The sequence below is a fragment of the Penicillium robsamsonii genome (genome assembly GCF_028829455.1).
Source record: "Penicillium robsamsonii strain IBT 29466 chromosome Unknown utg000006l_segment0_segment0, whole genome shotgun sequence".
Classification (NCBI taxonomy): domain Eukaryota; kingdom Fungi; phylum Ascomycota; class Eurotiomycetes; order Eurotiales; family Aspergillaceae; genus Penicillium; species Penicillium robsamsonii.
This window is the reverse complement of record NW_026643224.1, coordinates 584,848-611,231: the sequence shown is the minus strand read 5'-3', so window position 1 is coordinate 611,231 and position 26,384 is coordinate 584,848. Positions and strand designations below refer to the sequence as shown.

At 49.3% G+C, this 26,384-nt stretch overlaps 10 protein-coding genes across 10 annotated transcripts; 6 read left to right on the top strand and 4 right to left on the bottom strand.

Moving 5' to 3' along the window:
- Positions 1–134: 134 nt before the first annotated feature.
- Positions 135–1,341, bottom strand: N7447_009954 (bZIP transcription factor; the record flags this gene model as incomplete). The annotated part of the gene is made up of 2 exons (XM_057234216.1): positions 135–1,223; positions 1,327–1,341. 2 exons carry the CDS (start codon positions 1,339–1,341, stop codon positions 135–137), a joined length of 1,104 nt encoding a protein of 367 aa, XP_057081500.1.
- A 787-nt stretch (positions 1,342–2,128) lies between these two features.
- On the top strand, positions 2,129–5,845 carry pld2 (putative phospholipase D (PLD); the record flags this gene model as incomplete). Its single annotated transcript, XM_057234215.1, has 5 exons — positions 2,129–2,305; positions 2,357–2,729; positions 2,782–2,925; positions 2,972–5,112; positions 5,162–5,845. 5 exons carry the CDS (start codon positions 2,129–2,131, stop codon positions 5,843–5,845), a joined length of 3,519 nt encoding a protein of 1,172 aa, XP_057081499.1.
- A 915-nt stretch (positions 5,846–6,760) lies between these two features.
- Positions 6,761–7,025, top strand: N7447_009952 (uncharacterized protein; the record flags this gene model as incomplete). The annotated part of the gene is made up of 2 exons (XM_057234214.1): positions 6,761–6,788; positions 6,865–7,025. The coding sequence occupies 2 exons, from the start codon at positions 6,761–6,763 to the stop codon at positions 7,023–7,025; spliced, it is 189 nt and encodes a 62-aa protein (XP_057081498.1).
- An 873-nt stretch (positions 7,026–7,898) lies between these two features.
- Positions 7,899–9,904, bottom strand: N7447_009951 (uncharacterized protein; the record flags this gene model as incomplete). Its single annotated transcript, XM_057234213.1, has 2 exons — positions 7,899–8,990; positions 9,059–9,904. The coding sequence occupies 2 exons, from the start codon at positions 9,902–9,904 to the stop codon at positions 7,899–7,901; spliced, it is 1,938 nt and encodes a 645-aa protein (XP_057081497.1).
- Positions 9,905–10,542: 638 nt separating this feature from the next.
- Positions 10,543–11,316, top strand: N7447_009950 (aminoglycoside phosphotransferase family protein; the record flags this gene model as incomplete). Its single annotated transcript, XM_057234212.1, has 1 exon — positions 10,543–11,316. One exon carries the CDS (start codon positions 10,543–10,545, stop codon positions 11,314–11,316), a length of 774 nt encoding a protein of 257 aa, XP_057081496.1.
- Positions 11,317–12,179: 863 nt separating this feature from the next.
- On the bottom strand, positions 12,180–12,638 carry N7447_009949 (uncharacterized protein; the record flags this gene model as incomplete). Its single annotated transcript, XM_057234211.1, has 1 exon — positions 12,180–12,638. One exon carries the CDS (start codon positions 12,636–12,638, stop codon positions 12,180–12,182), a length of 459 nt encoding a protein of 152 aa, XP_057081495.1.
- A 1,557-nt stretch (positions 12,639–14,195) lies between these two features.
- On the top strand, positions 14,196–15,831 carry N7447_009948 (rhomboid family membrane protein; the record flags this gene model as incomplete). The annotated part of the gene is made up of 2 exons (XM_057234210.1): positions 14,196–14,673; positions 14,744–15,831. The coding sequence occupies 2 exons, from the start codon at positions 14,196–14,198 to the stop codon at positions 15,829–15,831; spliced, it is 1,566 nt and encodes a 521-aa protein (XP_057081494.1).
- A 416-nt stretch (positions 15,832–16,247) lies between these two features.
- N7447_009947 (Zinc finger DHHC-type palmitoyltransferase) lies at positions 16,248–17,878 on the top strand (the record flags this gene model as incomplete). The annotated part of the gene is made up of 2 exons (XM_057234209.1): positions 16,248–16,446; positions 16,503–17,878. The coding sequence occupies 2 exons, from the start codon at positions 16,248–16,250 to the stop codon at positions 17,876–17,878; spliced, it is 1,575 nt and encodes a 524-aa protein (XP_057081493.1).
- A 321-nt stretch (positions 17,879–18,199) lies between these two features.
- N7447_009946 (ubiquitin-conjugating enzyme E2) lies at positions 18,200–19,159 on the top strand (the record flags this gene model as incomplete). Its single annotated transcript, XM_057234208.1, has 1 exon — positions 18,200–19,159. The coding sequence occupies one exon, from the start codon at positions 18,200–18,202 to the stop codon at positions 19,157–19,159; it is 960 nt and encodes a 319-aa protein (XP_057081492.1).
- A 253-nt stretch (positions 19,160–19,412) lies between these two features.
- N7447_009945 (uncharacterized protein) lies at positions 19,413–25,469 on the bottom strand (the record flags this gene model as incomplete). The annotated part of the gene is made up of 4 exons (XM_057234207.1): positions 19,413–23,443; positions 23,515–23,959; positions 24,014–25,125; positions 25,406–25,469. 4 exons carry the CDS (start codon positions 25,467–25,469, stop codon positions 19,413–19,415), a joined length of 5,652 nt encoding a protein of 1,883 aa, XP_057081491.1.
- Between the last annotated feature and the right edge of the window lie 915 nt (positions 25,470–26,384).

Here is a 26,384-nt window from a genome sequence, read left to right as displayed (position 1 = left end):
AGGCTCCCCTAGAGAGCTAGTAACTCAAACTAAGATCCACCTCACATTGTGGGATATTACCCTCTCGACATCAGACCGGCGAAAGCCGGCCACACAGCCGAGAGCGACTGGAAGCTGACTCAATCCTGGCTAAGTTAGCTTTTATCATTGTAGTTGATGCTGAGGATAATAGCAAATAACAAGGCAAGCGTACTGTTGACCAATTTATACTCGTCGATGACCATCATCATACTGCCAGGTGTTGCGCCTTGGGGTATCTCTAAATTCGAAAGCCCAGCGCCCGGACTAGTTGGATAGGATATCGTAAGGGCAGACGAAGGAAACTCGCCTACAGCAATACCTTGGTTGAACAGATATCTCTCGACATCATGCACATCAAACCAGTCTTCATCGGCGGGAACATGAGACACGCCATTTGTTGTTCGGAAGAGAGCGAAGCTGTCTGAAAAAGCACCACTGAAGGGTTGTAAAAAGTGTGTTCCTGCACCACCAACACTGATATATGGGAATCGAGCATCGATGATCGGATTGCAAGGCTCCATGTTGATGGCACGTCCGAAATAATCTCGGACCTCTGCTCGTGGCATTCTTTGTAAAAGTAGTCCAAACTCCCACATATCTTCATCTTTATATGAAGGATTGGACAAGAATCGATGACCGCTTTCAGCGCAAGCGCGGAAAAGTCGTTGGGTGAAGGGTGTAGTTGCATATTGAATAGTGTGTGTTTCAGCAATAGATGGTGGCACAGTCACAGGGATAGGAACCAAGTCGTTCCATTGGTTATCCAGACTCTTGGTATTAGTCGATGGAACCATACCACCGGACGAGCCCAAAAACAATTTCCAGAAGTCAGATCCCTCGGTTTGGTCTTTTAACCTGCCCATTGACACCTGGGACGCGGCCTGCGCGTGGGGTTGCTCATTAATAACCTGGGATAGTTCTGAAGTTTTGCTTTCTGGGGACTTCTGATAGGGAATATCGGCCCTCTTGAAATGGGACACTATATCATCACGCAGTAATTGGACTGTGCGGAAGAGTTGAGGTTGAGACCACTGCAACCCACTTCGGATCACTTGGTTATCGAACTCCTGCACCGTCTGGCTCAGTTGATTAAGTACATCTTCCAGTTGCTCTACGCGAGCTTTTAGTGAAGAGAGCTGGGATTGTTGGCGAGATCGGTATGCCTGTTGTGCTTCGCGGACCTGGGCGCGTCGTATCTGTGCCTGGCGTGAGCCGAGTTGTTATTTTTACTTGCAGGAAGAGGGGCCTCACGGATTTCGCATCTTCGGCTGGTTTTCGGGGTCGTCCAAGGGAGCTTCTTTTTACTTGAGTTGTGGGCATTGCAGTATAATTTGAGGATATGAAGGTTCAGCCGAGATGCTCAGTGAGATTCCTGATTTCCATGTCTGAATGCCAAGCCCGAGATATTTCTGACCGCAGAAGTACTTGACTCATATTTCATCTTGACCTTATTCTTACATGGGAATTATCATGAGTTTTCATGAATTTATATATTCGTCTCTTTTTGTCTTTTTCACTCTGAAATGGCACATGATTTGAAGGTAGAAATATGTTAGTATATATTTATATCCGTTACACTTAGCCTAGTACTACAGTCATGTTATGTTTCATGAGTATTTACACCCGAGTACTTCCACCTAATACTTTTCCTATACTCTTTTATAATATAGCCCGCAAGCTGGAGTTTCCACCATAAACCTATGAGCGTATATGTGAGATTTCTAGTTACGGCTTATTACTTAAGGGCTTGAATGAAGTTTTAACAGGCAGAAAGGAAGGTGGCCTGGGGCCTTTCGGAGTACCGGGGTGCAAATACTCATGAAATGCCACTGTACGTAGTAAATTATACATTTCACACTGTCTCACCTGTCTCACCGATTATATCGGTAAATCCAAGAATATCCCAACTTGGGAAGATATTCCTGTCAGCTTACGGAGTATACACCGCCACAATCACCACGTTCCCATAGTGGCTGGGTAGCGGGGCGTTGTATCGTGTTTAAAACACTCGCACCCCGCTTTGCAGGCACCCCTGTTTCTTGACTTCTCTGACTTTATTTTTTGTTCAGGCTGTTTCTCGTTCTAATTTATTTACAACTTTGACAGAATGTCCAAGCAGGATGATCTGGCCTATGGTGGTTACTACGAAGGCGCGGAACGTGGGTCCGGAGACGGATCCCGCGGTCTAGGCGATACCTTCAAGAAGCTTCGCGATACTTACAAGAGCCACGGATCTTCACATGGCCAGGCCAGTCAGACATACAACCCAAGTGGTTATCAAAGTGTAGGCTTCACCTTCCTTCAGCCTCAACATTCACTAACCGGTTCTCTACAGCAGAGCTACCCGACCCAGACCGAACCACAGTACGGATATGATCAGCAGAACCAAAACACAAGTGGACAGCACCAGAACCCCAACTATTACGGGAAACCTCAAAAGGAAGACAAACTGGCAGGTTTCTTGGGGAAACTTCAAGGCACTGTGACCGAGTTTGGTTCCGAATTCGTCCAAAAGATCGGTACCACTATCGACCCACAGGCATATGCCGAGTATGGTACCAGTAAGCCCAACGCAGAACACCGATTTGGTAGCTTCGCTCCTCCCCGGGAACATAACGATGCCAAGTGGTATGTGGATGGGTGCAGCTATTTCTGGGCTGTATCACGAGCTCTGGAAAATGCCCGAGAGTCGGTTTGGATTTTGGACTGTGGGTTTCAACTTCCCCAGATTTTCAGTGGATGTAGCTAACTTGACGTTAGGGTGGCTATCTCCCGAACTTTATTTGAGAAGACCACCGGCGAAGAATGAGCAATACCGATTGAATCGCATGCTGCAAGCTGCAGCCCAGCGGGGCGTGCGCGTCAATGTCATTGTTTACAAGGAAGTTACGCAGGCACTGACTCGTATGTCTATCCTTGAGCATTGAAAAAACCCAACTAATCCCCGCAGTCTCTTCTTCTCATACAAAACATGCCCTAGAAAACCTGCACCCCAATATCGCTGTCTTCCGTCATCCTGACCATCTGCCTGACCGCCAAGAGCTGGCAGCTTCCATTGCATCGTCCTTCCAGAATATGTCACTTGACTCGGCAACTTTGAGTAAGATGTCAAAGGACACATTGAAGGGACTTTACGGAATGAACGATGATGTCATTCTGTATTGGGCTCACCACGAGAAGCTTTGCTTGATCGATGGTCGGGTTGCATTCATGGGTGGTTTGGACATGTGCTTCGGCCGCTGGGATACAAACCAACACGAGCTCTCGGATCTACATCCGTCGGATGTCAATCAAACCGTATTCCCTGGCCAGGACTACAACAATTCTCGTGTCCTTGATTTCCAAGATGTCGTTCACTGGGAGAATAACCAACTGGATAGAAAGGCCATGTCTCGGATGGGATGGTCTGATATATCCGTGAGCCTGCACGGTGCAGCCGTAGAGGATTTACGGCGTCACTTTGTGGAGCGATGGAACTTCATCTATGATTTGAAATATAAGGTTCGCAGTGATTCTAGATACGCGAGACTGGCACTCCATGGAAGGCCCGCTTCCTCGACTGGCCAACAACAGGCTGGTTCTCCGCAGCCCAACTTGTACCCCTCGGGACAGTCAAGCCCACAGGGTCAGCCGCCTGCGCCATCCTGGCAGCAGAAGCCTGGTGGAGCCACATCGCCTGCCTTCCCGCCGCCGCCAGGTCAGACGTCGTCTAATTCGTATCAAGCATCGCCGTCGCTGTCACAGCCCCAGCCTCAGCATCAACAATCTTTCGGGGAATATCAGCCCTACAACAGTGCTAGTACTTCAACTTATCCGCCACCGCCGGCCCAGACTTCCTCAAACCAGCACCAATATCAGCAGCAGAACACCGCTACCCCATACCAACCTGGCAATACTTCAACCTATCCCCCACCGCCAAGCCAAAGCCCTCTAGGCTATCAATCTCAATCCGGCCAGTCCTCGAGTCATGATACAAGCAAGTATAACTACACTGGGGGCTCATTCCCTCCTCCCCCGCCTGGACCCCCTCCAGCGCAGTCCACTGCCAACACCTCATATCAGCCTTATCAACAGGGCCAGCAGCAGGAGCAGAAGCCGTATTTCCCCCCTCCACCAGGCCAGGAAACACCCCACTCCAATACCCGTGGAATTGATGACTACCAGCATGACGGTGATCGCGAACGAGGCTCTTTGGACCCCCGTCGCTTCCGAGAGGACCTGACCCAATATGGCAGCACCCTTCGTGGTCAGCTTGCCGGAACAATTCACCAATACCAGGATCGACTGACCACATATGGCCGCCCTTCCTCTTCGCAAGGCCGAGGGAACATGTCATGCCAGATTGTGCGCAGCTGTGCGAAATGGAGCAACGGCAGCCAGCTTGAGCATTCAATTGCCGACGCATATTGCGCCATCATCCGAAACAGTGAGCACTTTATCTACATCGAAAACCAGTTCTTTATCACTGCGACCGGCGATTCGCAGCGTCCAGTGAAAAACCAGATTGGTGCCGCCATCGTGGAGAGAATTTTACGTGCTGCCCGTGCCGGTCAGAAATATAAGATCGTGGTGGTCATTCCATCCGTTCCCTGCTTTGCTGGTGATTTGCGAGATGATGAGACTCTTGGAACACGCGCGATTATGGAGTTCCAATACAACTCCATCAACCGTGGAGGCCATAGTATCATGGAAATGATTGCCAAGGAAGGATTTAATCCCATGGAGTATATCCGTTTCTACAACCTTCGCAATTACGATCGGATTAACAATGGTAGTATGATAGCTGCAGCTGAACAGCAGAGCGGTGTCAACTACGAGGATGCCCGCAGACAGTATGATTTGAACACTGCTGGCCCTGGTGGATATGCCCCCAGCACTGCTCGTAGTGCTTTTGATACTTCCGCACCGTTCCAGAAGTACCAGCAGGCTGCACACCAGGCACAGGGCAGCCATGCTTCCTCCAACCGGTGGGACAGTGTGAGCGAGTGTTATATGCTCGGCGGAGAGGATATTCGCAAAGTGCCCTGGGATGGCCACCCCGATACCGAGATTGATGCGTTTGTGAGCGAAGAGCTTTATGTTCACTCAAAGGTTGGTTTCTTACAAAGTTCGATGATCAAAATTCTAACAAAAGCATTAGGTAATGATTGCCGACGACCGTGTAGTTGTTTGTGGATCTGCAAACCTGAACGACCGTTCTCAACTGGGTGACCATGATTCTGAGATCGCAGTCATTATCGAGGACTTCACACCTGTGGCATCCAGCATGAACGGTAGGCCATGGACTGCCAGTCGTTTTGCTTCATCCCTCCGCCGCCAGTTGTTCCGGAAGCACCTGGGTCTTTTGCCACCGCAAGACTACCAGCGACCGGATGCAAACTTCGAGCCCGTGGGTGTTCCCAACCAATTCGACTTTGACTGCCCTGAGAGCAAGGTCGTTGCCGACCCGCTTTCCGACACTGCCCAGAGTCTTTGGAACTCGCGGGCGCACACAAACAGCGAAGTCTTCCGGAAGGTGTTCCACGCAGTTCCAGATGACTCAGTCCGCAACTGGGCTGAGTACAAAGAGTTCTATGAGTACTATTTCCACAAAACGGAGAAGAGTGCTGAGGGCATAGAAGCATCACGTCCGGCGCGATTTCAATGGGGCCACGTTGTGCGCGATGACTTTGCGCCTGGTGCAGAGGGGGCGAAGCAGGTCAAAGAACTGCTTAGCCAAGTTAAGGGTACTCTAGTTGAGATGCCTTTGATGTTCTTGATCGAGGAAGATATTGCCAAGGAAGGATTGACTCTGAATGACTTGACCGAGCCACTCTATACCTAAGCGGGAAATTGCCTTTGCCAAGTTGGGAACATTGGAGCTATCATTACTCGTCTCGTTTATTCTTGAATTCGAGTATTTCTATTAGCTAAATTGTGCCTAAGCGAAGTTTGACTTCTTTCTTTTAGCGCTGTTCGGGGTTCTCTCTTCCAGGTCCCCGAGAAATGACACCAGTAACTCAACTGCAATCAAATCTGAAATTTGTATGCCAAGCTCGATGTGGTATTGTTCTCGAAGAATAATCGTAAGGGGAATGTGATTGTGGCGATTGGCCAACTTAAGCTTCCTTTGTTCCTGAAATCCCCATTGGGCGAACTCGAACATATACTCCAAAAATCTTCTTTCACAGTCGGAGGCCCGTTCTTAATATTGTTCTTACGCCCATGGAACACTGATGAATGTCCTAACTACAGTATCTGGGACAGGGGCCCCTTGGCCTTCTCTGTGGCGTTCCTTCATGAAAGACAACCCCGGCAAAGCCACAGACGTTTCGGAGGATATCTGATGCGGCCAATATCAACGTCTCTCGGTGTGCTGACTACATACCATTAAAACAAAGAGCAAAAGCCCGAGGCAGCGATGCCTACATTCATCAACACGAGAACAATATCAAACGACTTGACAATGGACATCCACCGCAACCTCAACCCCATGCATTCTAGGTCGATTCTACGCCTTCGTCAATGCCAAATGCATAAAAGTCAGCCATTCAATAGGACTTTTGCATTCACCTCCATTCCCCAGGTAGGATCTGGACCATATTGATAGTCCGAAGAATAGTCCTCCGTCGAATATAAATATCAGCATCTACACCCGGTTTCAACTCTTTTCTTCACCACCCCCTCACATTTCGATCATTCAAAACAACAATCCAATCTTTTCAAGCTTCCGCTTTTTAAGCTTTTCTCAATCTTCGAAATGTCTCGTGGTCAGGTCCAGAAGCAATGTCAGTATCTTGCCTCTAAAGCATACACTGCTCCGTCATCTCTATAGATTCATATACTAACATAACATCTCGATAGCTCCCGGCGGTGGCTGCATCGTCATGAAGTCTCCCATCGAGAACGGCTGTGTGGTCACCAGAACCCCGGGAGCCGGCTGCGATATCATGAAGCGCTCTCCTGGCGGTGGCTGCGTCGTTATGAAGTCTCCCGGTGGCGGCTGCGTCGTCATGAACCGTTAGTACTACCTCTACAAATAACGATTAATATACTAACATGTGTTCGTGTACAGCCGCTGACTTCTAAACGCCCTCCATGAGCGCCCCCAATTCCATCATTCCATCAACCACCACCATGGCTTGACCTAGTTCGTTGGTCGCCATGGTAGACATTGAAACGCATTAATTTCTTAATCTTCACCACAGACTCTTGAAGCACTTTCAACATTTCAATCAAAAATATCAAATCCCTCGAAATATGACCCTTCAGCTTTGCTTTTGCTTTTGTGAAGACTCCTTGCGGGTCTGTCCGTCCATTTCATTCCTTCTTCGACAACAATTAATTTCTCTTGACAGTCGTGCATGATGGTCTCCCTGCTGAGTCCTCACAGTGGCCAATGATCAATATCCAACCACTGTCGACTTTGATCTGTTCTGCTCTTTCGAACCCTTCGTGGACGATCCGGGTGACAACGGTTACTTAGAAAAGGATTTGTTTTCTCGTTCCTTCAACTACATTCGGGGGGTTTTCTTTACATACTTCAAAATCGGTTGATTGTGTTTCTCTTTTTCAATGTGGTGCGGGTTCCTTCGGTTTCTTGTGTGGTGGGTGATTTGGGTGGATAGGGCTTTATTTCTTAGGTAGAATCGGTCATGGTAGTTGACAGGAATGGAGCATTGCCTCAAAGAATCTTTTCTTTGGATCTTTTCTATTGTAGTTCAACTGTAGTTAGAGGAAAAGGTCTGTAGTAACCACCTTGCTCTATCTTGGAAGGGATACCTTCGAAGGTGATTTGCGCCACTTTCCGTGAAAATATATTCACAAGGTGATGAAAACGTTCATTCATAGAAATACCATATCTACTCAAATTCTATACAAGTAACCTAGATCTGTACTCATTTCCAGATATCAATCTTCTTTCGAATCTCAGACGCCTTGGCCTCTTCAGCCTCGGAATATTCACCCAGATCCCCTTCATCGGAACCAAATGCATCATTGACTGTCTCTTCAATTTGATCTAGTGTAAGACCAATGAGTCCCACTGACCGTGCATTGCCAATCTGGCACATTTCCTCTCCAACCGCAGCCTCGATGATACCATCACCTCCCTTGGCAGTAAGATCGTCCTCAAAGCTCCGGAATACTTGTCGGAGAGGGTTTAGGACATTGGCGCGGAAGAAATTGACGGTCTTTTCGAGATGAAGCTGGTCGCGTAGCGATGGCGAGGAAAGCAGCAAGTAGTACAGATTCAATGCGGAATGAAGCTGTGGACCTTGAGTCTGAGTCAAACGAGACCAGCTAGCAACGAGATCGGATGCTGAGCTGGCGGCAGTGACCGGCTTGAAAAGAGCTGGGAATAAAGCCCAAAAGTAAAGCGGATCTTGGAATATATTGTCGGCAGATTTAGTGGGGCGGAGTAATTCATCCTTCAACCATGCGATGGCGCTATCTCGCGCCGAGGCAAGATGCTCATCTTCCAAGATCTTGTGTATGAGCTTGAATCGCGTCTCAGGCGATGGATGGTTCTGGACAACGGCGGCCGGAATCTGGCGAACGATGCCGTGGCTCTGGCGTGCTGTACATGCAGTCAAAACGACAACGAAATCCTTGAACTCGGTATCGCTTGATGGGGGTTTGATGGGCTGTTGCAGAGAGTAGACGGTCAAAGCCAACAGGGAGTCGAGAAGCGCATGGGGTTGACCAAATGCCACTTCGTCGAGATTGGTGTGGCCGCCGACGAAGTTGTCAAATATCTGAGCCAGCTCGGGGAAGACAGATAGCCGACGGAGCGGCTGTCCAGAGGCAAAGAGGGTTGCTCCTGCAGCCCGAGCCGCTAGTAGTAGGAGCGAGCCATGGCGTTCTAGTGGAATCTGATCGGGGTTTGTTGGTGGCTCATCAAAGTCAAGCTGAGCGGTTTGATCTGTCGGGGTTCTAGATATGATTGACAGGAGTTCCTCGTTATCGATTCCAACGTCTCGTGATAAAGCCTAAGACAAAGAGAGTCAGAATTATCGTCCTTGGATATTGACAGGGCGTCATCCATAGTCTCACTTACCATAATCTTTCCCATGATCATATCGCGCTCCTTGAGCTCCTTGGTCGACCCATATGCCTCAGTCTGGGATTGGGCGGCAGGTAGACGCAAATCCGGATGCAGGTGTTCCTGCATTCGAATAGTCCACGACATTCCCGGATCCATAGGACTGGAGAAGCTCAAGAGATATGACTTCACCAGTTCAAGCAAACCGAACTGTATAAATTTCCGAACAAGGTGGGTCTCGTTATCGGCAGACGGAGAAGGCGAGGACACCTCAGCTTCGGGGTCGGGAGCTGAGGCAGCGGCAACCCTCAGTATGCTCGACTCGCTAGCAGCTCTTGGAGGTGGCGCGGGCCGCTTAGAGGGAGACATTTCGCGGAAGAACTCAAGGAAGGCTAGGGTGGTCTCGTTGGTCGCCATTGAGGTATATGCTTCCAGTGCCGCTTGAAGCGAGGTTGCTACGAAACGGCTTGGGGCTTTTGTTTGGATCCGGTTGTGAAGCACCGAGAGCATGCCGAGAAGGCAATTAAACTGTAGAATGTGCAGGGGTAGCCCCTGACCAGCCTTCTCGTCCTCATCCTCATCCTCCTCCGGGTGGAGTTGCATCAGAGACTCGGAGACGCGCAAGATCACTTCTCGGGGATTGCCTAGTCGAGCTACATCCTGTAGACATTCTGTGGACGCTGGTAGCATGGGCAGGAGTAGCTTAACCAGGTCCCAGCCGATGTTCGTCGTAAGCTTCTCATCTTGCAGGAGAGTGTGCAAAAGCGGCAGACGTTCTGGGGTCAACTGATACTCTAACAGAGTAAGATATGTCAGGTAGTCCGTAGCCGGGGGCAATGCTTGGATAAGAGGGTCCTCCATGGTGGTGGTTGACTATTTGATGTCACAGGCAGCGCGGGGAAGATGAAACATGACGATGACGTCAGCGGCAGAATCCCGAAGAAACCTTCACGGGCCGAACCCATCTCCGAACTATAGACCCGGGGGACAATTGGGTTCCGAACATTAATCTTATTGTGAAATTCGTGAATATCTGCATTTGGTGTTTCAACTCGATAAGAAAGTTGCGGTCGTATGGTTTTCTTTTATTATTAGAGGTCTACAACCCCGCGTGACTAATGGACCCCTAAGCCCTTTTAAGGTTTTCTTGGCCGAGGCCAGTATGGCTGTGAATGTCTTCATGAAGGTGATGGAGCTAGTTTCTTTGGTTTTTTTTTCGGATTGGATTTCTAATTGTGGTGCGCTATTGTTCGATATTTTTCTTCCACTCAGCGTTTAGAAATCATTTCGCTCAACACATTGGCGGTATTTGAACACTATCTCTACAGTATAAAAGAGGGACTACAACAAAGGGACTGGTTGGATTGGGCTCGGTATCGTACCTGATCTGGGGTCTGTGCATTTCCCGACACCCTGCCACCCCCAGATCTGAACTTGTCCCATAATCCCTTACTCTCCAATAAATTTGCCCTTAACAATCAGTGTTCCATTGTAGAAGCATGTCACTTCCCGGAGACTTGCAACAAGCCTCAGTGATCGCTTCTTGTGCAAATCCGTCGCCCGGCAATGTTGTTAGCCAATACGGCAAACGAATTATCAGAATCTCTGATCATCAAATCGTTAAATGCGGCCCAGATATGACAAGAGAAGAATATGAAAATCAAAGGATAGCGTATGGACTGGTGGATAGCCGCATAGCTCGTATTCCACGCGTGTATGAGTTCTTTCTTGACGAGCGAGGCTGGGGCTATATTGTGATGGAGTTTATAGAAGGAAAGATCATCGATCCTTTGAATGACGTTGGCGCTATACAGAGGATTGCTAGCGTGCTTGATCATTTCACAGCGCTACGATACAAGATTCCTGGGTCATTTTATGGAGGCGCTTGTCGTGGCCTTCTATTCCCTGAAACCGAAGACTTGGTTTTCGACACTCTTGACCAGATGGAGAAGTGGTTTAATAGCCGGCTGTTCGCGCACAACCCGACCTTGACTTTACAGGGCTGTGAGCTCGTGCTCTGTCATCTAGATATTGCACCTCGGAACATGCTATGGCAGGAAGATGGATCTCTCTGCCTTCTTGATTGGGCATCTGCGGGTTTCTATCCAAGGTTATTTGAGTTCTGCATGCAATGGATATTTGATGGAAAGGATGGAAGCTTCAATTCCCTTCTCTTGGAGTCGATGAATCCTCTATCTGATCATGAAATGGCGCAGAAAGATGCCATCCTATGTGCGTGGAGGAACATCCAAAAATATCCATTGTACGTCTAGAGAGCTCTATATATCCCTTGGTTAATGCTTATTTGCTTCAGCCGAAACAAAACGACAATATCACGCCAAATATCGAGGCATTCGACAGATCTTCCCCCCGTTCCCGCTCATCCAATGCCAGAATACCCACCTGAATGGCATGAAGAGGCTAGGCGTGAATCCTCGATACCAACGAGACCCTTTATTAATCTTCAAAGCTCGGTTTCAGAAGATAGAAAATAGAAACAGTCACCAGTCGAGGCTCTCAGTAAAGCAGCACCATTGATACTCAAAATGCATATCATTCTACCTTTTTTCTATACTTAGTTTTAGGTATCAAGTCACCAAAGTATCCATCAACAGGATGCATGGTCAAGCCAGTAGAATTCAGAGCAGTAGAGTCAGCTGTTGACCTCAAATTCACTACGTCTCATCCAATGCATTCTTTCAACAACGCTCTTGACCATTGTCCCCTCAACGACAGGCTTCATCAATATTGCAGTCCTGACCGTTTCGCTAGGAGGTAAATGCACAGGGCCACACCTATTGGCATTACCATTCTGCAGTTATGCCAGCCCATTAGTCGAACTGCCTATAATACCCGTAGGGACCGGGCAGTTAAGGTAGTTCCTATGGGCATTGTCATGGTCTACCTCAGCGCCAAGCAGTTAGCTTCACGAGGTGCCATCGATGTCAATTCAGCTTTAGCTGGCGACATCGAGGTTGACCTTACAGGGATCTCAATTAAACCAATCCCGCCTTGTAACTGACAGAAATCTGGCTGTACGGCAACGTATAGTACGATTCATTATGCAATACTGACTATCCCTCGTCAAAGTCTCCAGATCGCTACTCAGACCCGATAACAATAGATACGCCGTGATTTAGCAGCCTCCTCCATCACCGCCGCCTCCTCCACCTCCTCCACCTCCATCACCACCGCCGCCTCCTCCACCTCCTCCGCCTCCTCCTCCACCTCCTCCACCTCCATCGCCGCCGCTGCTGCCTCCACCTCCCGAATCGCCGCCGTAACTTCCACCACCTGAATAACCACCACCGCCAGAATGATGGCCACCGCCGTAGCCACGGGAGTGGTGATGGGTGGTATTTCCCGCTCCTGGGTCGTAATTGTTACTGCCAGTTCCGGCATAGTAGTTGGTACTGGCCGATGTAGTCGACGGGGCAGGTCTGGTGGGAGCAGTATAGTACGGAACGTAAGTTGGTTTGGACGCAGCAACAGCCGCTCGCTGGCGCTTTAGGTCTTCTGCTTGTTGCTTTGCCAATCGTTCCTCTTCTTCCTTTCTTCGCCTAGCTTCTTTCGGCCGAAGAAGTTTGAGAAACATTACTTCAATGTTAGGATCTGAGCCAACCGAGTCGACTGATAATATGTCAGTGGGATCCTACACTATTTGTAGAGCTCAAGGCTTACCGTGAGGTATAGTGAGAATAGTTCTGGCAAGTATAGCAGGAGATATTTATTGAAGATATTGCTGTGCAAGGTACCCACTTGTCAAGTTTCAAAGACAAGCCAAGTGAGGCTTATGATGCTGGATTGTAATAATGACTACAAACAAAAGGACGTACAAGGTAGGGATTTAAATATCTCTTACCATCAGGAACTGGTGAAGGATATCATACGAACTGTATAGCCTCATTAGGACAGCCTCGGGCAACCGGGGCAACATAGCCTCCACTTACTTTATCGTTTATGCAGCCATACGATTGGTCCTCCGGGTATCACGAGGCAACTCTATTTCTAGGCCTGCTGATTTTGTGTGATTTTGTCATCGCGTCTGACTCTGCCTCGCCCTATCGCAATGTTTATGGTCACGGGGTTACATAGCCCCGGCCAAGCTATTGAAGAGCCTCAATGTAGGAGGCTCTTTGATGTATTTCAAAACAAGGCCTCTGGAATTGAACTGTAATGACAGCTATTGATATCTTTCTACTAATAAAATAGGCAACCGGGCGAGACACTATCTTGTAGCCTGAGATGTATGATGTTCATGGATAGGAACTGCGTGGATGTGAATAAGCATTTGAAGATATTAGGCTGACACACGTCCCTTGGTAGCTGTGAAGATGGAATCAGACATGGGAAGTGAGTCAACAGCAACAGAGCTCGTGTTGACGTACTATGTGTAGAAGAGGTACCAGGAGGGATGGATGCATGCATTCTTGGATTTGTCAGCCATACTCAACCGACACGTGAATCCGTGAATACTTAGTCTTGGCCCGCTTACTCCGTCAAGAAATGTATATGTTAACATGGAAGCTCAAAGAGCATTTCGTGGCCATTCACTCGATCTAGAGGTCGATATGCTTCTGGTGAAGGGGGTTGACCTTACTAGCACGCTTATCTATTCTGGACGGCACACTCTCAGACAAGTTCCTGGAACCTAAGGATTTTGCGTTGCGACTGTCTTTCACTTGTTGAATCGGAAGCTTGAAGAAACATTACCATATCTTGAGGTTGGAAAAGGGCGCAGAATGTCAAGGACTCAGCAAGAGCAAAGGGAACAGCCGACTTGTGGGTTTTCCGTGGAGTTTCTGATAATCTAGGGATTTGACCAGCACTTTTATAGCTCATCTTTGGAACTGACCGATGGAATAGTAAAAATAGCTACAGCACAAGGCATTGTAGAATACGTAGCCCCTTCAGCCACGAAGCTCCATGGTCAGGTTCCACTTAGAGGAAGAGCCACAGCCACAGCCGCGCGGCTGGGATTCCGTCGATCGGCCCAAAAATAACTTGAATAACATGACTGCCTGCTTCATCTTTCTTTCATCTCTTAGTGACTCTTTTTTATACTCCTCTTCACCGCTTAAGCTCCCCACAGTTTTCCCGATTCCATGGATTCACCTTTCTGCTTCCGAAACTAAAAACAAACACTCCCACCATGGCCAACAACGAATACTATCACGCGAATATCCCACAACCTCCCAGCTACGACCAAACTATACCCGGGAAGACAGATCAACACCCGGCCACAGTTCCTGGATTTGGCTACGCGAGCCCCAGTTACAACCACGACGATCCCTCCGGTCCTTATCACAACCGAGAAAGTCAACAATCATTTGCATCGGATAATGGACATTACCAGGCAGCCGGACGGGCGACGGGAGGCGACAATTACGCAGAAAATATTCCCTTGAAGACCAACACCCAGTATGGAAATCCCAACGACCAATATGGAAATAGTCCAGATTGGATGCGCCAACAGACACATTACCCTCCATCACCAGGGGGTATTGAGGATAACCGACAACGTGATAACCGAAAGAAGACGGGATTCTTTAGCAAGAAGATTGCCTGGGTGACATACATCTTGACATTAGCCCAGATCATCGTATTTATTGTCGAACTGGTCAAGAATGGTGAGTTCTGGTCCTGCCTCGGTGCTGTTCTAGCATTTCAGATCAACTAATGAAATCTTTCCCACTCCAGCCCAGTTGACAGGGTCAGTCATTGAAACGAAACCCACCTTCAATCCGATGATCGGGCCCTCGCCGTACGTCCAAATATACATGGGAGCACGCTACAACCCGTGTATGAAGAACGTTGAGGGGATCCAGAATGCCAATCAAACCATCCAGTGGCCCTGTCCAAATTCCACATCGGCGACGGGAGATTGCACTCTGTCTGAAGTGTGTGGCTTTAGCGGCGTTCCCAACCCTGCTGTTTCTGGGTCGACGGATGATCGGCCGGCTCCCAACCAGTGGTATAGATTCATCCTCCCCATCTTCCTACATGGAGGGTTCATCCACATCGGATTCAACCTGTTGGTTCAGATGACGATGGGCGCGGACATGGAGCGCATTGTTGGCATGTGGCGCTATACCTTGACCTATTTCGCCAGTGGTATCTTCGGGTTCGTTTTGGGTGGAAACTATGCTGGGCAGCTTGATCCCAGTGATGGCTGCTCGGGCGCCCTATTCGGTATCCTTGCCCTTTACCTTCTTGACCTGCTGTATGACTGGCCCCAGCGTGAATCTCCGTGGGTCGAACTTATCATCATGGTTCTTGGAGTGGGTGTCTCCTTCGTCCTTGGTCTCCTCCCAGGGTTAGACAACTTCTCCCACATTGGTGGCTTCGTCATGGGTCTGGCCATTGGCATGACTATCATGCGATCGCCTAACGCTCTCCGCGAGCGGATTGGCCTGGCACGACAGCCATATGTTGCCATGAGCGGCGGAGTTAGCCAAGCTGGCCCCGAGCAAAAGACCACCTCCTTCATGGATTTTTTCAAGGGCAAGCGCGGCCTCACCTCCAGCTCGACAGAAACCCCCGGTTCTACCCAAGGCCCGCTCAACTTCTTCAAGGGCCGTAAGCCTCTTTGGTGGCTGTGGTGGCTAGTCCGTGCCGGCGCCCTGGTTGCAGTCCTCATTGGTTTCATCATGTTGATCGTCGATTTTTATAAATACCCCTCCTCGAACTGCTCCTGGTGCTACCGGTTGAGTTGTCTGCCCGTCAATGGCTGGTGTAAGCAGAACAACTTGCCGACCTCCACCGTTACCAGCGACAAAACTGGTTGAGCTTTGCTTTTTAGTTTACGCTCAAGAACAGTCTGCATTGCATTTTTAAGGCCGAGCTTCAATGAATCTATTAGCATTATGACTGTAAATAGACTTGATATAGTCAAAATTATACTAGTATACATCTAACTATGTGGTAGTCTACAATTGATATCCCCTATTCCTGAAAATCGCCGGAAATAGAACATTGCTAGGTAGATATATATACTCGTACCTTTTGTGGCTGGGGCGTGGCAGGGCAAAAATTACCGTCAGTTTACCATACCGTACATCTCACCTGATACATATTCTCATCGCATACTGTAACCCTCGATTCTGAAACCTAACTTATGGTTTCCAATTCTCTATAATGGAACAGATCCCCTGAAATTCCTCGATGCACAACCTTTTTTCCCCTGTGCCATAAACTCTCAGTCATGGCCACCTTGGCCTCGTCCCCCCCGACCTCGCCCTCGTGGCCCAAACGACGTCCTCGAGCCTGGGCTCTCCGCTGCGAACGATACTGTTGTGCAGCAGCAAGCTGCTTTCCACTCGTCTTCGTCTACGGCATCACCACATGGGCAGTATACGTCGCTGTCAGCATCGGCATCAAGCCCTCACGGAGCGACTGGATCGGTAGGATATCGGACTCGAACGGGACCATTTATCCGGTTGTATTAACATGTCGGCAGGTATCCCGAGTTCCATCCTCGCATTTACACTCTACACCTTCCTCAACCTCTCATATACCGTCGCTGTTTTCACTGACCCCGGGTCACCACTCTCTACCTCTCGCGGTGCCGATCGTCATGAGTACAGCGCCCTCCCTCCTTCCGAGCATCCGGAGTTCACATCATACACCGTCACCTCGACTGGTGAATCGCGATATTGCAAAAAGTGCCAGTGTCCGAAGCCGGACCGCGCGCACCACTGCTCGACGTGCAAACGATGCGTCCTCAAGATGGACCACCACTGTCCCTGGCTCGCAACCTGTGTTGGACTGCATAATTACAAGGCATTCCTGCTATTTTTGATCTACACCTCGATATTCTGTTGGGTTGTGTTCGCTATTGCGGCTGTTTGGGTCTGGACCGAGATCCTGAACGATACCCAGTACATGGACACTATTCTTCCGGTCAATGTAGTTCTACTGGCTATCCTGGGTGGCATCATTGGATTGGTTCTGAGCGGATTTACAGCCTGGCATATCAGCCTGGCTATACGGGGTACCACTACTATTGAGTGTTTGGAAAAGACCCGATATGTGTCACCCTTGCGCAAAGCGCTAGACAGACAGCGGAATGAGCAAGCGCCCAATAATAACTATTGGGGCGAGCCGGGCGAGGAAAGCCTATCCACCCGACTGCAAGGATATGGGAACCAGATCATCGATGCCCACGCCAATGCAATCCCGGGAGTCACCCGGGCCGAAGAGGGCGAAGAGCAAATGTATCCTATGCCGCGCCCATCAGGGCCTCCGAACGGCTCAGGCAACGTTCTCACGCCAGCGCAGCAAGCGTTGACCCGGTCTTACGCCGAAATGGAGCGACAGCGTGAACACTCGCGGTATGAGGAGTACCAAAACGACGAAGACAACGAAAAAATGCCCAGCGCGTTTGACCACGGCTGGCGACGTAACTTGCTTCACCTCTTCGGAGACCGGCCACTCCTCTGGGCTGTGCCCATTTGCAATACCACCGGTGATGGCTGGCACTGGGAGCCAAGTGCCAAATTCCTTGAAGCTCGTGAACAAATGCGACAACGTCGAGAGCAGGAATCCACCGAGGAGCAGCAATACTACCGCGAGTTGTACCAGCGCAATCTCGACAACAGTAATAGTTGGAGGGAAGGTGCTGCACAGCCGCAGCGCGTACCAAACCGTGGTAGTACGCCTGAGCGGCCTCCGACCTCTGTGTCGATGCAGACTCTTGCGCCCCGATCGCCGCGGCCGAGGCCTGGTGATAGTGATTATGGGGATGATGTGGAGGGGAACGGGTTATTGGATCCGGGCGCTGGCCGCCAGCAGGCTACACGCCGTGATACCGAGGAATGGCGGGACTGGGACTAAAACTAAGTGATTGTGTGTAGCATTTTCTCTGTAGCATCTTGAAAGGCGTTGTACCATCGTGAAAGCATTTATGTCATCTATGAAGAGTGCTCAAATATCTGCGCAATCTCGATATGGATATGTCATAGTAGGATCATTTGTTGAGAATTAGGAATATAAGCCTATGCTGTACATCTATTTCTCCCGAATATGCAACATGTTACTGAACCTCGCCCAATAACATCCCCCGCAAAAACCGCCAACTGTCATCTTTTATCTGTTATCGCTTTTATTATCTCTTCCTCTCCCAACCTCGCCCAGGTGTCAACCTCCAATTCCAAAATGTCCTCCCCCTCAACCCGCCGCCTCCTAAAAGAAAGCACCGACCTCCACAAAAACCCAAGCCCATACTTCACAGCCGCCCCAATAAGCGACTCGAACCTCCACGACTGGCACTTCACCCTCGCCGGGCCACCCTCTCCATCCCCCTACGCCCAAGGCCTCTACCACGGCCGCATCACCTTCCCAGCCACATACCCACTTCGCCCGCCCTCGTTCCGCTTCCTCACACCCTCCGGCCGCTTCGAGGTCAATCGCGAAATCTGTCTCAGTATCTCCGGTCACCACGAGGAGACATGGCAGCCCGCTTGGGGTGTGCGCACTGCGCTGCTAGGAATTAGATCTGAGATTTTTAGTTCGGAGAGTCAGGGACAGGTTGGGGGTATGGAGGGGAATGATGAGTTGAGGAGGGAGTATGCACGGCTATCGCTTGATTGGCATTGTCGGGAGTGTGGGGTTAGGAATCTTGAGGCTATGAGGGAGTTGTGGGAGGTTTGTCGGGAGCGTGGGATTGAGGTTGAGGGTGAGGTTGATGGTGTTAACGGTGCTAGTGTCGAGGGTCAGCGGGAAATTGAGGGCCTGCGGGAGACGGTCGAGGCTGAGGCTGATACTCCGGCTCCGGCTCCGGCTTCGAGTGGGGAAAGTGTTCCTGTTGGAAATGAGGACCAAGCCCCGGCGGATGATGCTGTGGAGCGTACTCTGGCTGCGGAATCTGTTCCGGTCTCTTCTGCGCTTGCACCGGTGCCGGCGGCACAGGCACAGGCACAGGCACAGGCACAGGCACCGCTGTCTACTGTACAAGCACCGGCTGCCGCTGTTATTCCTACGCAGACAAGCACCCCTCAACTGGCTTCGACAGAGTCTCCATCTGAAGGTGTCTGGCTGGACCGGGCTATCATTGGTGTGATCGTTGCTCTTGTCTTGTTGATATTGCGCCGGGTGGCGAACGTCGACGATCTGTAATAGACTTGGGGGTTTACATTCGGCGTTTTCTTTCTTTCGACTCTGCGGGCGTTTGGGATTACATTACAGGAGTTGATCTACGGTATACCTCTAGATAGTTTTTGAAATCAAGCACACAGCATCATTGAAGTAAACCATCCCTTTGTTTTTTTTTAATTTTTCTGGCCTTTTCTTGAGAAGTAGCTAGCAAATATGTTCATACATGGATGTAATATTACAGTCGCGAATGAATTCAGTCGAGAAATCCGAAAAATCAAGATAGGATCATCCACCAAGACTCCTGTAATCTCCAACAGGCCATCTCTCCCTCGCCATCAGCCTTGACAATGCCAACTTCCTCCAGCCATTGCAACATTAACACAGTTTCCCATGTGCCCATGGTGGGCTTGATCATATTGGAAATGTTACCGGCCTTGATACCGGGTCGCATCACCAGACACCCGAGGACAGGGCCAATAACCAAATCCCAGAGACGACGCACGAACTCTCCATTGATATCGTACCAAAGGGGGTTTTTAGGCGGGATATCTGTGCCTGACGATGAAGGCGCGGGTGGAAGGACCGTGGCTGCAGCTTTGTCACGAACTGGGTTGCCATAGCGGTATGATGCGGTGGAAGTAACCTCGACAGGGAAACGGAAATGTTTCTTGTCCATCTGTCGAGTTTCATATCCGCCATCGGTGAGACCAAACTTGGCACGCGGGGCATCGCGAGGTCGCATTTGAATGGCACCCGAAGCGTAGAGATTGATCAGTGCGAGGATATCGCCGTCTTCTGCGGTGTACTCGACATCGAATGCACCGGTGGTCCGGAATTGAAGATCTAGCGTGTTTGATTTGAAATGAGCGGCGCGACGTAGCTGGGAGCTTTCGACCGCACGTTTTCGGCTCAATGTCTGCAGGAAATGTTCTGAGATATCGTAATTACGACCCGGATTGACGCGGCCACGGGTTGTTGAACTGAAGACACGTTCGTTGATTAGTGTCTGTGTTGCAGTGGTGATGAGTCGATCGCCAAAGCGTTGTAGGATATCGCTCGACTCATTGGGTCGATAGGTCTCTTCTGCAGTGATGATATTTGCACGGACCCATGTCTTTGCAGCCTCAAGTTGTTCCGCATGAGCCTTTCGTGTAATCGATTGGGTGCGTGTTTCATCATCAACGGGTACAGCAAATGGATTTCGCGCCATCAAGTTGCGTTTGTGGTTGATAGTGACACCGTGCACAGCTTGGTACAGTTCATCACCTGCCGTAAGAGCATCTTCACGTAGTTCGAAAACACTCTCGAATTGCTCCCGTGTTGCTGGAAGGTCCGGAGCCCGTTCGGATGGAGAGACATCCAGCCTAGTGCTTGCCCACTCAACCAAGGCAGGCCAATCATAGCTGTCTAAATCGGAATAGTCAATGCGCGGGACTTCATCCCTTTCGTAAGCCTCAAGGAAGCACTCCTGGAAATCTCGATGCATCTTCGTAATCTGCAAGCGATTCTTGTTGAGTATCTGACGCGCTCGCGCTTCGATAAAAGACGAGTCTTGGTTTGGGAAAGCTTTTGTCACAAGAGTCCAATCGATCACTCTTGATTCTGCTCCGCCTGCAAGCACGCGGACGACGACAAGAGCAACCACGAGCTTTTGTTTGAGATCCTCGGAGATAGGATGCACGAATCGCTTTCGGCGAACGCGTTTTGAGGTCGCTGGGGTCGCCGATTGTGCTTCTTTGTCGGGGGTTGCAGTATCATCAAGTTTGGCCAGACGGCGATCCGTGGGATGAGCCCGAGGAGCCCGCGTCCTTCTTGGTTTGGGTGTCCGTTTGGGTGCCTCTTCTTTAAGAGTAGCTGTAACAGGAGGCTGATGTAGAGGCTGGCGCTGGCGACGGACCTCGCTACGGCGTACTGGCAAATCTGGTTCCACTTCAAGCTGTTTCGAAGGAGGGGGCATGTCAATATCAAAGCGAATATCGCCATGCATCGGGACTGGATTGAAACCATCCTGAATGGTTTGGTCGATAAACTGCTGGCCTCCAAGGTTCACTTCAAAGAGACTTGGATGATGAAGCTCCCATTTGAGAATCTTTTTGGTCTTTTGATCGAATCTCGAGCGTAAAACTTTGGCTTTGATAGCCATGGGCATTTCCGGCAGCTCTGGTTCGTCATGGGCGAGTCTAGATAACTCATCGACGGATTTCTCAATGTTGAAAGCCGGCTGTTTTTCTGCCACTGGCCTACCCCTTTTGCGTTTGACTGAGCACGACCCCGTGGAGAAGGTCCCAGAAGTTGGATCAAATTGTTGCACTGGGTTCATCAACATGGCATACGCTCCAATGGCGGACATTGGTTTCATCACACGTTTGGGATTTATGATCAACTTTTGCTTTCCAGGACCACGTGTACCTGTTCGAACATATGGACGAATAATTGACGTGTTCGGATGAGCATCAAGGTCCAATTCAGGAGGGCGTGCAAGTGTCATGAGTCGCTGAACTCCAGGCACGTCAGGCAGTTTATCCATTTCTTCGGCAACCTTAGCAGCCTTCGCTGCTTGGGCTTCCAGGCGTTTGATGAAGTTCGCCTGGGCCTGTCTCCTTCTTCTTGCCTCTAAGTTCACAATGGAGATAGGCTTTTGTTGTAAATGAACCTGGGTTCCTTGTTCGACGGGGAAGGAGAATCGCTGCGCGCGAGCAGGTGCACCGTGTGGGCGACCACTATTTCTTGTCAAATTTGGATCCATCTCGACATTGGCCGCAAAGAAGGGCCGGGACTCGTGGAAATCAGTAGCCAGGATCTTGCTCTGCATCTCTTTCACCAACGGATCATCTGGTGATATATCAGGCCTCAACAACAATGTCCTTGTCACCATCACTTTTCTTGTGTCTCTGCCGCTGAAAGTCAGCTGCCGAAGCTGGCCAGCATCAATCAATTGCTTGCATGCAGTATTGATAGTTCGCATGTCTGGCTTTTCATTGGGATGAAACTTCATCCATGCAGTGACAAAAGGATACCACATTGCAGTGCCCGCGGGGTATACACCATTAGCCTTTTCCATGATTTCCATGATGAGCTTTCTCCGAAGGACACTGATGGATCCGCCTCTCGTAGTCAAAGGCTTTTGGGATCCCGATTCTTCCTCCCCTGGAACCTTCAAGGTTCTGATATTAATTCTGTTCCGAACACGCGGCTTTTTTGCAGGCTTGGTGCCAAAATTGAACTTCTGTGGGACCACTGAGCCTGATCGCGGTGTTAGAACATTGGATAGACGGGGTGTCGGGGATTTTAGAGTCGTGTGGTTGTTATCGCTGCGGTCGGAGGGTGCTACGCGGCATCGCTTTGATGGAGTCCCAGTTTGCTCGTCTTCGAGTAGATGAACGCTGGCACTCTTGGCGCGATAGCGCGGTGTACTCGCTTCGATTGAGCCCTCTTGGGGTGCTGGAACTACATCCTCGGGCAATACCTCATTGGTATCCTTCAAGGGACCTTCATTGCTTCCATTCTGGGCCGTGTGAAGACGAGATCGTTTCGGAGGTATGGGCGAGTCCGCTAGCTGATCAGGTAGAGTTCTCTTGGCTCGACTCGAAGTTGTTGGGGTGGGGGTCATGACGGGTCGCTCGGAGTTGATAACTGAATGTGGAGCTTCAGGGGCAAGGCTCTCGGATGCTCGAGTGCTAGTAGCAGCATCCCGCGCCTTGTCTTCATCACTTGAGTCATCTTTCTCCTTGACAAACCAAGGTATTGATGCTAAGTTTGGCGATTTGAAAATCGCAATTCGTGACTGTCTCGGGCGACCTCGCGCCTTGCCAGCTGGTCTTCTTCGGCCATGGGGAGTCACGTACACACCTGGAGCAGGTTTATCCATGACAAGAGCTTTATATTCAGTCCAAGTCTCATCCATGCCAAGTGCTTCAAACTTCTCTTGCTTTGATAATCCCCTGAGGCTGTCGTGCTTAATTTTAGCTCTCTTGGCTCGTGGGGATTCATCGACATATTCCCAGCTGTAACCTTGGCTTGGCTCTAGCTTGGGTTCAATTTCGGATTCCAGGACTTGAGATTCTCTGGATTCAGATTCGCTGGCTTCGGGCTCTCTAGCTCCAGATTCTTTGGCATCGGCTTCTTTGGCATCGGCTTCTTTGGCTTTAGCATCTTGAGGCTTGGATCTTTTGGCTCTGGCTTCTCTGGCAAGCTTTTCCACAGTCGCACGGTTCAGTCGGCCCTTCGGTCGTCCCTTGGGCCGGAAACGGGGCTCATATTGCTGTTTAGAGCCAGGCGGGAGTCTATCAGTACGTGTACGGATCACTGCGGCTTAATGTTAGATTCATGGCAATTTCTCTTGTGGAAACTAAGGAGACGAGAGGGTTGGATCATACCATGTTGACCGTTTGGAAGTTCAACAACAAACGGATCGCTTGAAGAAAGAAGATAGTTGGGCGGTTTGACGGCCATAATCCCGTCGAGTAGAGTTGAATATGGATCCTTTAACAAATTCTTCGGAAATTCCTTTTTGGGGAATCCATGCTCATCAAGCTGGGGAAGAGCCCCAAAAGGTGGTGCCTTAATTTTGAGCGATTTGGCCTTCTTGACTGGGATCTCAACGGCTTCCCATGATGCCTGGCCAGTTTCAACAAGCTTTGCGAAGTTGTTTGCCGAATAGTGGACATAATACATGATGGTCTTTTTCATTGCCATATCTCGAACGATGGCGTATTGGCGGAGATGAAGTGGTTGGGCCACTTGCCATAGGTCGACCAAGCGATGCACCATACTTTCAGCAGGTCTCTTGTAGAAGGACCCAAAGCAGGTCCAGTTGAGTGTCTTGATTGTTTCGTTAGCTAAGAGAATCTTCATTCTTGCGAGTAGGGAGCTTACCTGGTTCGTGATGCCCGTTGTGCCTGTTCTTTCAACAATGTCAAAGATTTGGTTGTAAAGGTTACGATCCGGGGTCCAAGATGGTACGATGCGTGCAGAATCTCCAACATGCTCTTTGATCTCATCAATCCCACCGTCCGGACTAAGCGACCTTTTGCTCGGGCCCTCCAGCTCTAGGTTTTGGTCTTGGTCCGGGGTAAATTTGGTCCCTTTGGCTCGCACCCCATGCTTGTTCAAAACATCGAAATTGAACTCATGGAAAAGGTCCAGATCTTGCTTTGTGGGATCTCGTAAAAGCTTCACACATGGATGCATTCTTTCGTATTGTGATTCGGCTCTCACACGTTGTACCACGCCTATCCGCTCCCACTTGCGGAGGGCACGGGACAAGACCTTCCAACGCCAATGGTCATCGAAGCCCAGAAGTCGTTTCAAATCATTGCGTGCTATCAGTTGGTGCTCCCGGAGAATATCGAACAGGCTGGTATTAAAACTATCGAAATCAATCATGTTCTTCGATTGCGGTTCTTCTTTTGCTTGGTCGGTGGTAGTGTGGCGGTAGAATCGCTGCAGCGTGCACAGGCTAGTTCGGGCCGTTTTTGTTTGTACAGGTCGCTTGTCGATGTAGCCCTTCCTTTGCAAAGCGTCGGTACGCTTCGGAACAGACCGTTTGTCCTGGCCACTGATCTTCACCAGGTCCGGCTGCACAATACCCTTTGACTTGCGTGAAGCAATCACCGACAGTAAGGCAAACTCAAGAGGTAATACCTTGGACTCGTCTGGTGGATGGCCAGTGATGGCGACCCAGGCTCTCTCTTCTGAGACATAAATTCGAAGTGGTGGTAAATCAGGGTTCTGATCTCCAGTTTGGTTGGCTTCGGGGTCATTGGGATCATGGCTCTCAGTTTTCCGTGAGTCAAGATGCTCAGCTTCATCCAAGGTGAGATGGTTCCATTCATTGTGTTGGCCAATAGACACCTCTGGGTTAGTCGTGAGCCAGGACCAGACCTTCTCTTTGAAACGATGATCAATTTTTTGATTTGTTTGAGTCCCATTCTGAGGCTGAGTATGGTAATCATCAATGGCTTGTAGCAGATCGGATAATGTTGCGCCTTGGTGACTGTTAGCATTCTGTCAAATATGCATGAGAATAAAAATGTCCAATTAGGGCTTGAGATGAAAGATATATATATCTACATTGGGTCCGCGCCACAAGAACGCAGGGCCAACTTCACCATGAGAAACTCCTGGGAGGGGAAGTATAATAAGAATTCAACATGGTTCTCTGACTGGGCTTTGGACATAAATTCGGTGACATTGAAAATCCACATGCGATATGACATGCGTCTCCGGGTGAGGAAAAGTGGGTCCTAGTGAAGAGACTATACACACCTTGATTGCCGCAGAGTGCGACTTCGTTCAGCACGAAGTCGATAAGATGTTGTACGCCAGGCATGGCTACATCTCTTTTTTCCGAATAGAAATAGAAGAGTTAAAAGTGGCAAAAGAAAGGTGACGGGTTGTGGAAGAATTAATGAAGGATAGAAATTTTTTGAAGGGGGGACTCGAACGCCGAACTCACCAATTCTGCAAAAACGGCGATTGACATATCACATGACCTTATCTTATCGTCCATAATGGATATTGATGCCCTTTTTGTGAGGCATCATTAATGATTCAGGGTCTATTTACTTGACCAATACAGCCTCTTTGTTTATACAATTCCATTGACTTCCCGAGGTCCTTCCTATGTTCTTTTACATCCCAAGTGCTTTGTACATTGTAGAAGAGAATATCCAACAGTGCCAAGTCGTTCTCACCACTCCCAACGCTCTACTTCCAAAAAAACTAATGTATTGTCGGATCCATATGTTCATTTCGAAAGAAGATGAAAGGAAGTTCATTCAATTGTTTGCTATTGTGTGAACATGTAGTCCGCTGTAAAACATACGATAGTTATAGAATGTACATTAATAATTATAGAGTTTATGAACAAGCATCAGTGTCGGGATCGGCGTCCGGTGGACCGATGTCACTTCCAGGCGAGGTTCCCTGTTTTCTACATATTTGTGTATTTTTATCCACGTATAAACGTCGACATCCCATATTTCGTATTAGATGCCATATACATATAGGTGGACTATTAAACAAAAAGTTTTTTGACAATCATAATGTCAAGAGGCAAATAAAACTTGGCAAGTACTGCCAAGTAAGGGCAAAAATCAGGAGAAATACGAGAATACGAGGTATAAGACATTAAAGATAAGATTTTGCCCTGATGGTTTGATGTTTTGAATGACATCATAGGGTCTTACGTCAGGTACCTCCTACCATCGCTAAATTTGTATGTCAACGGAAGTACCTGTCTCCG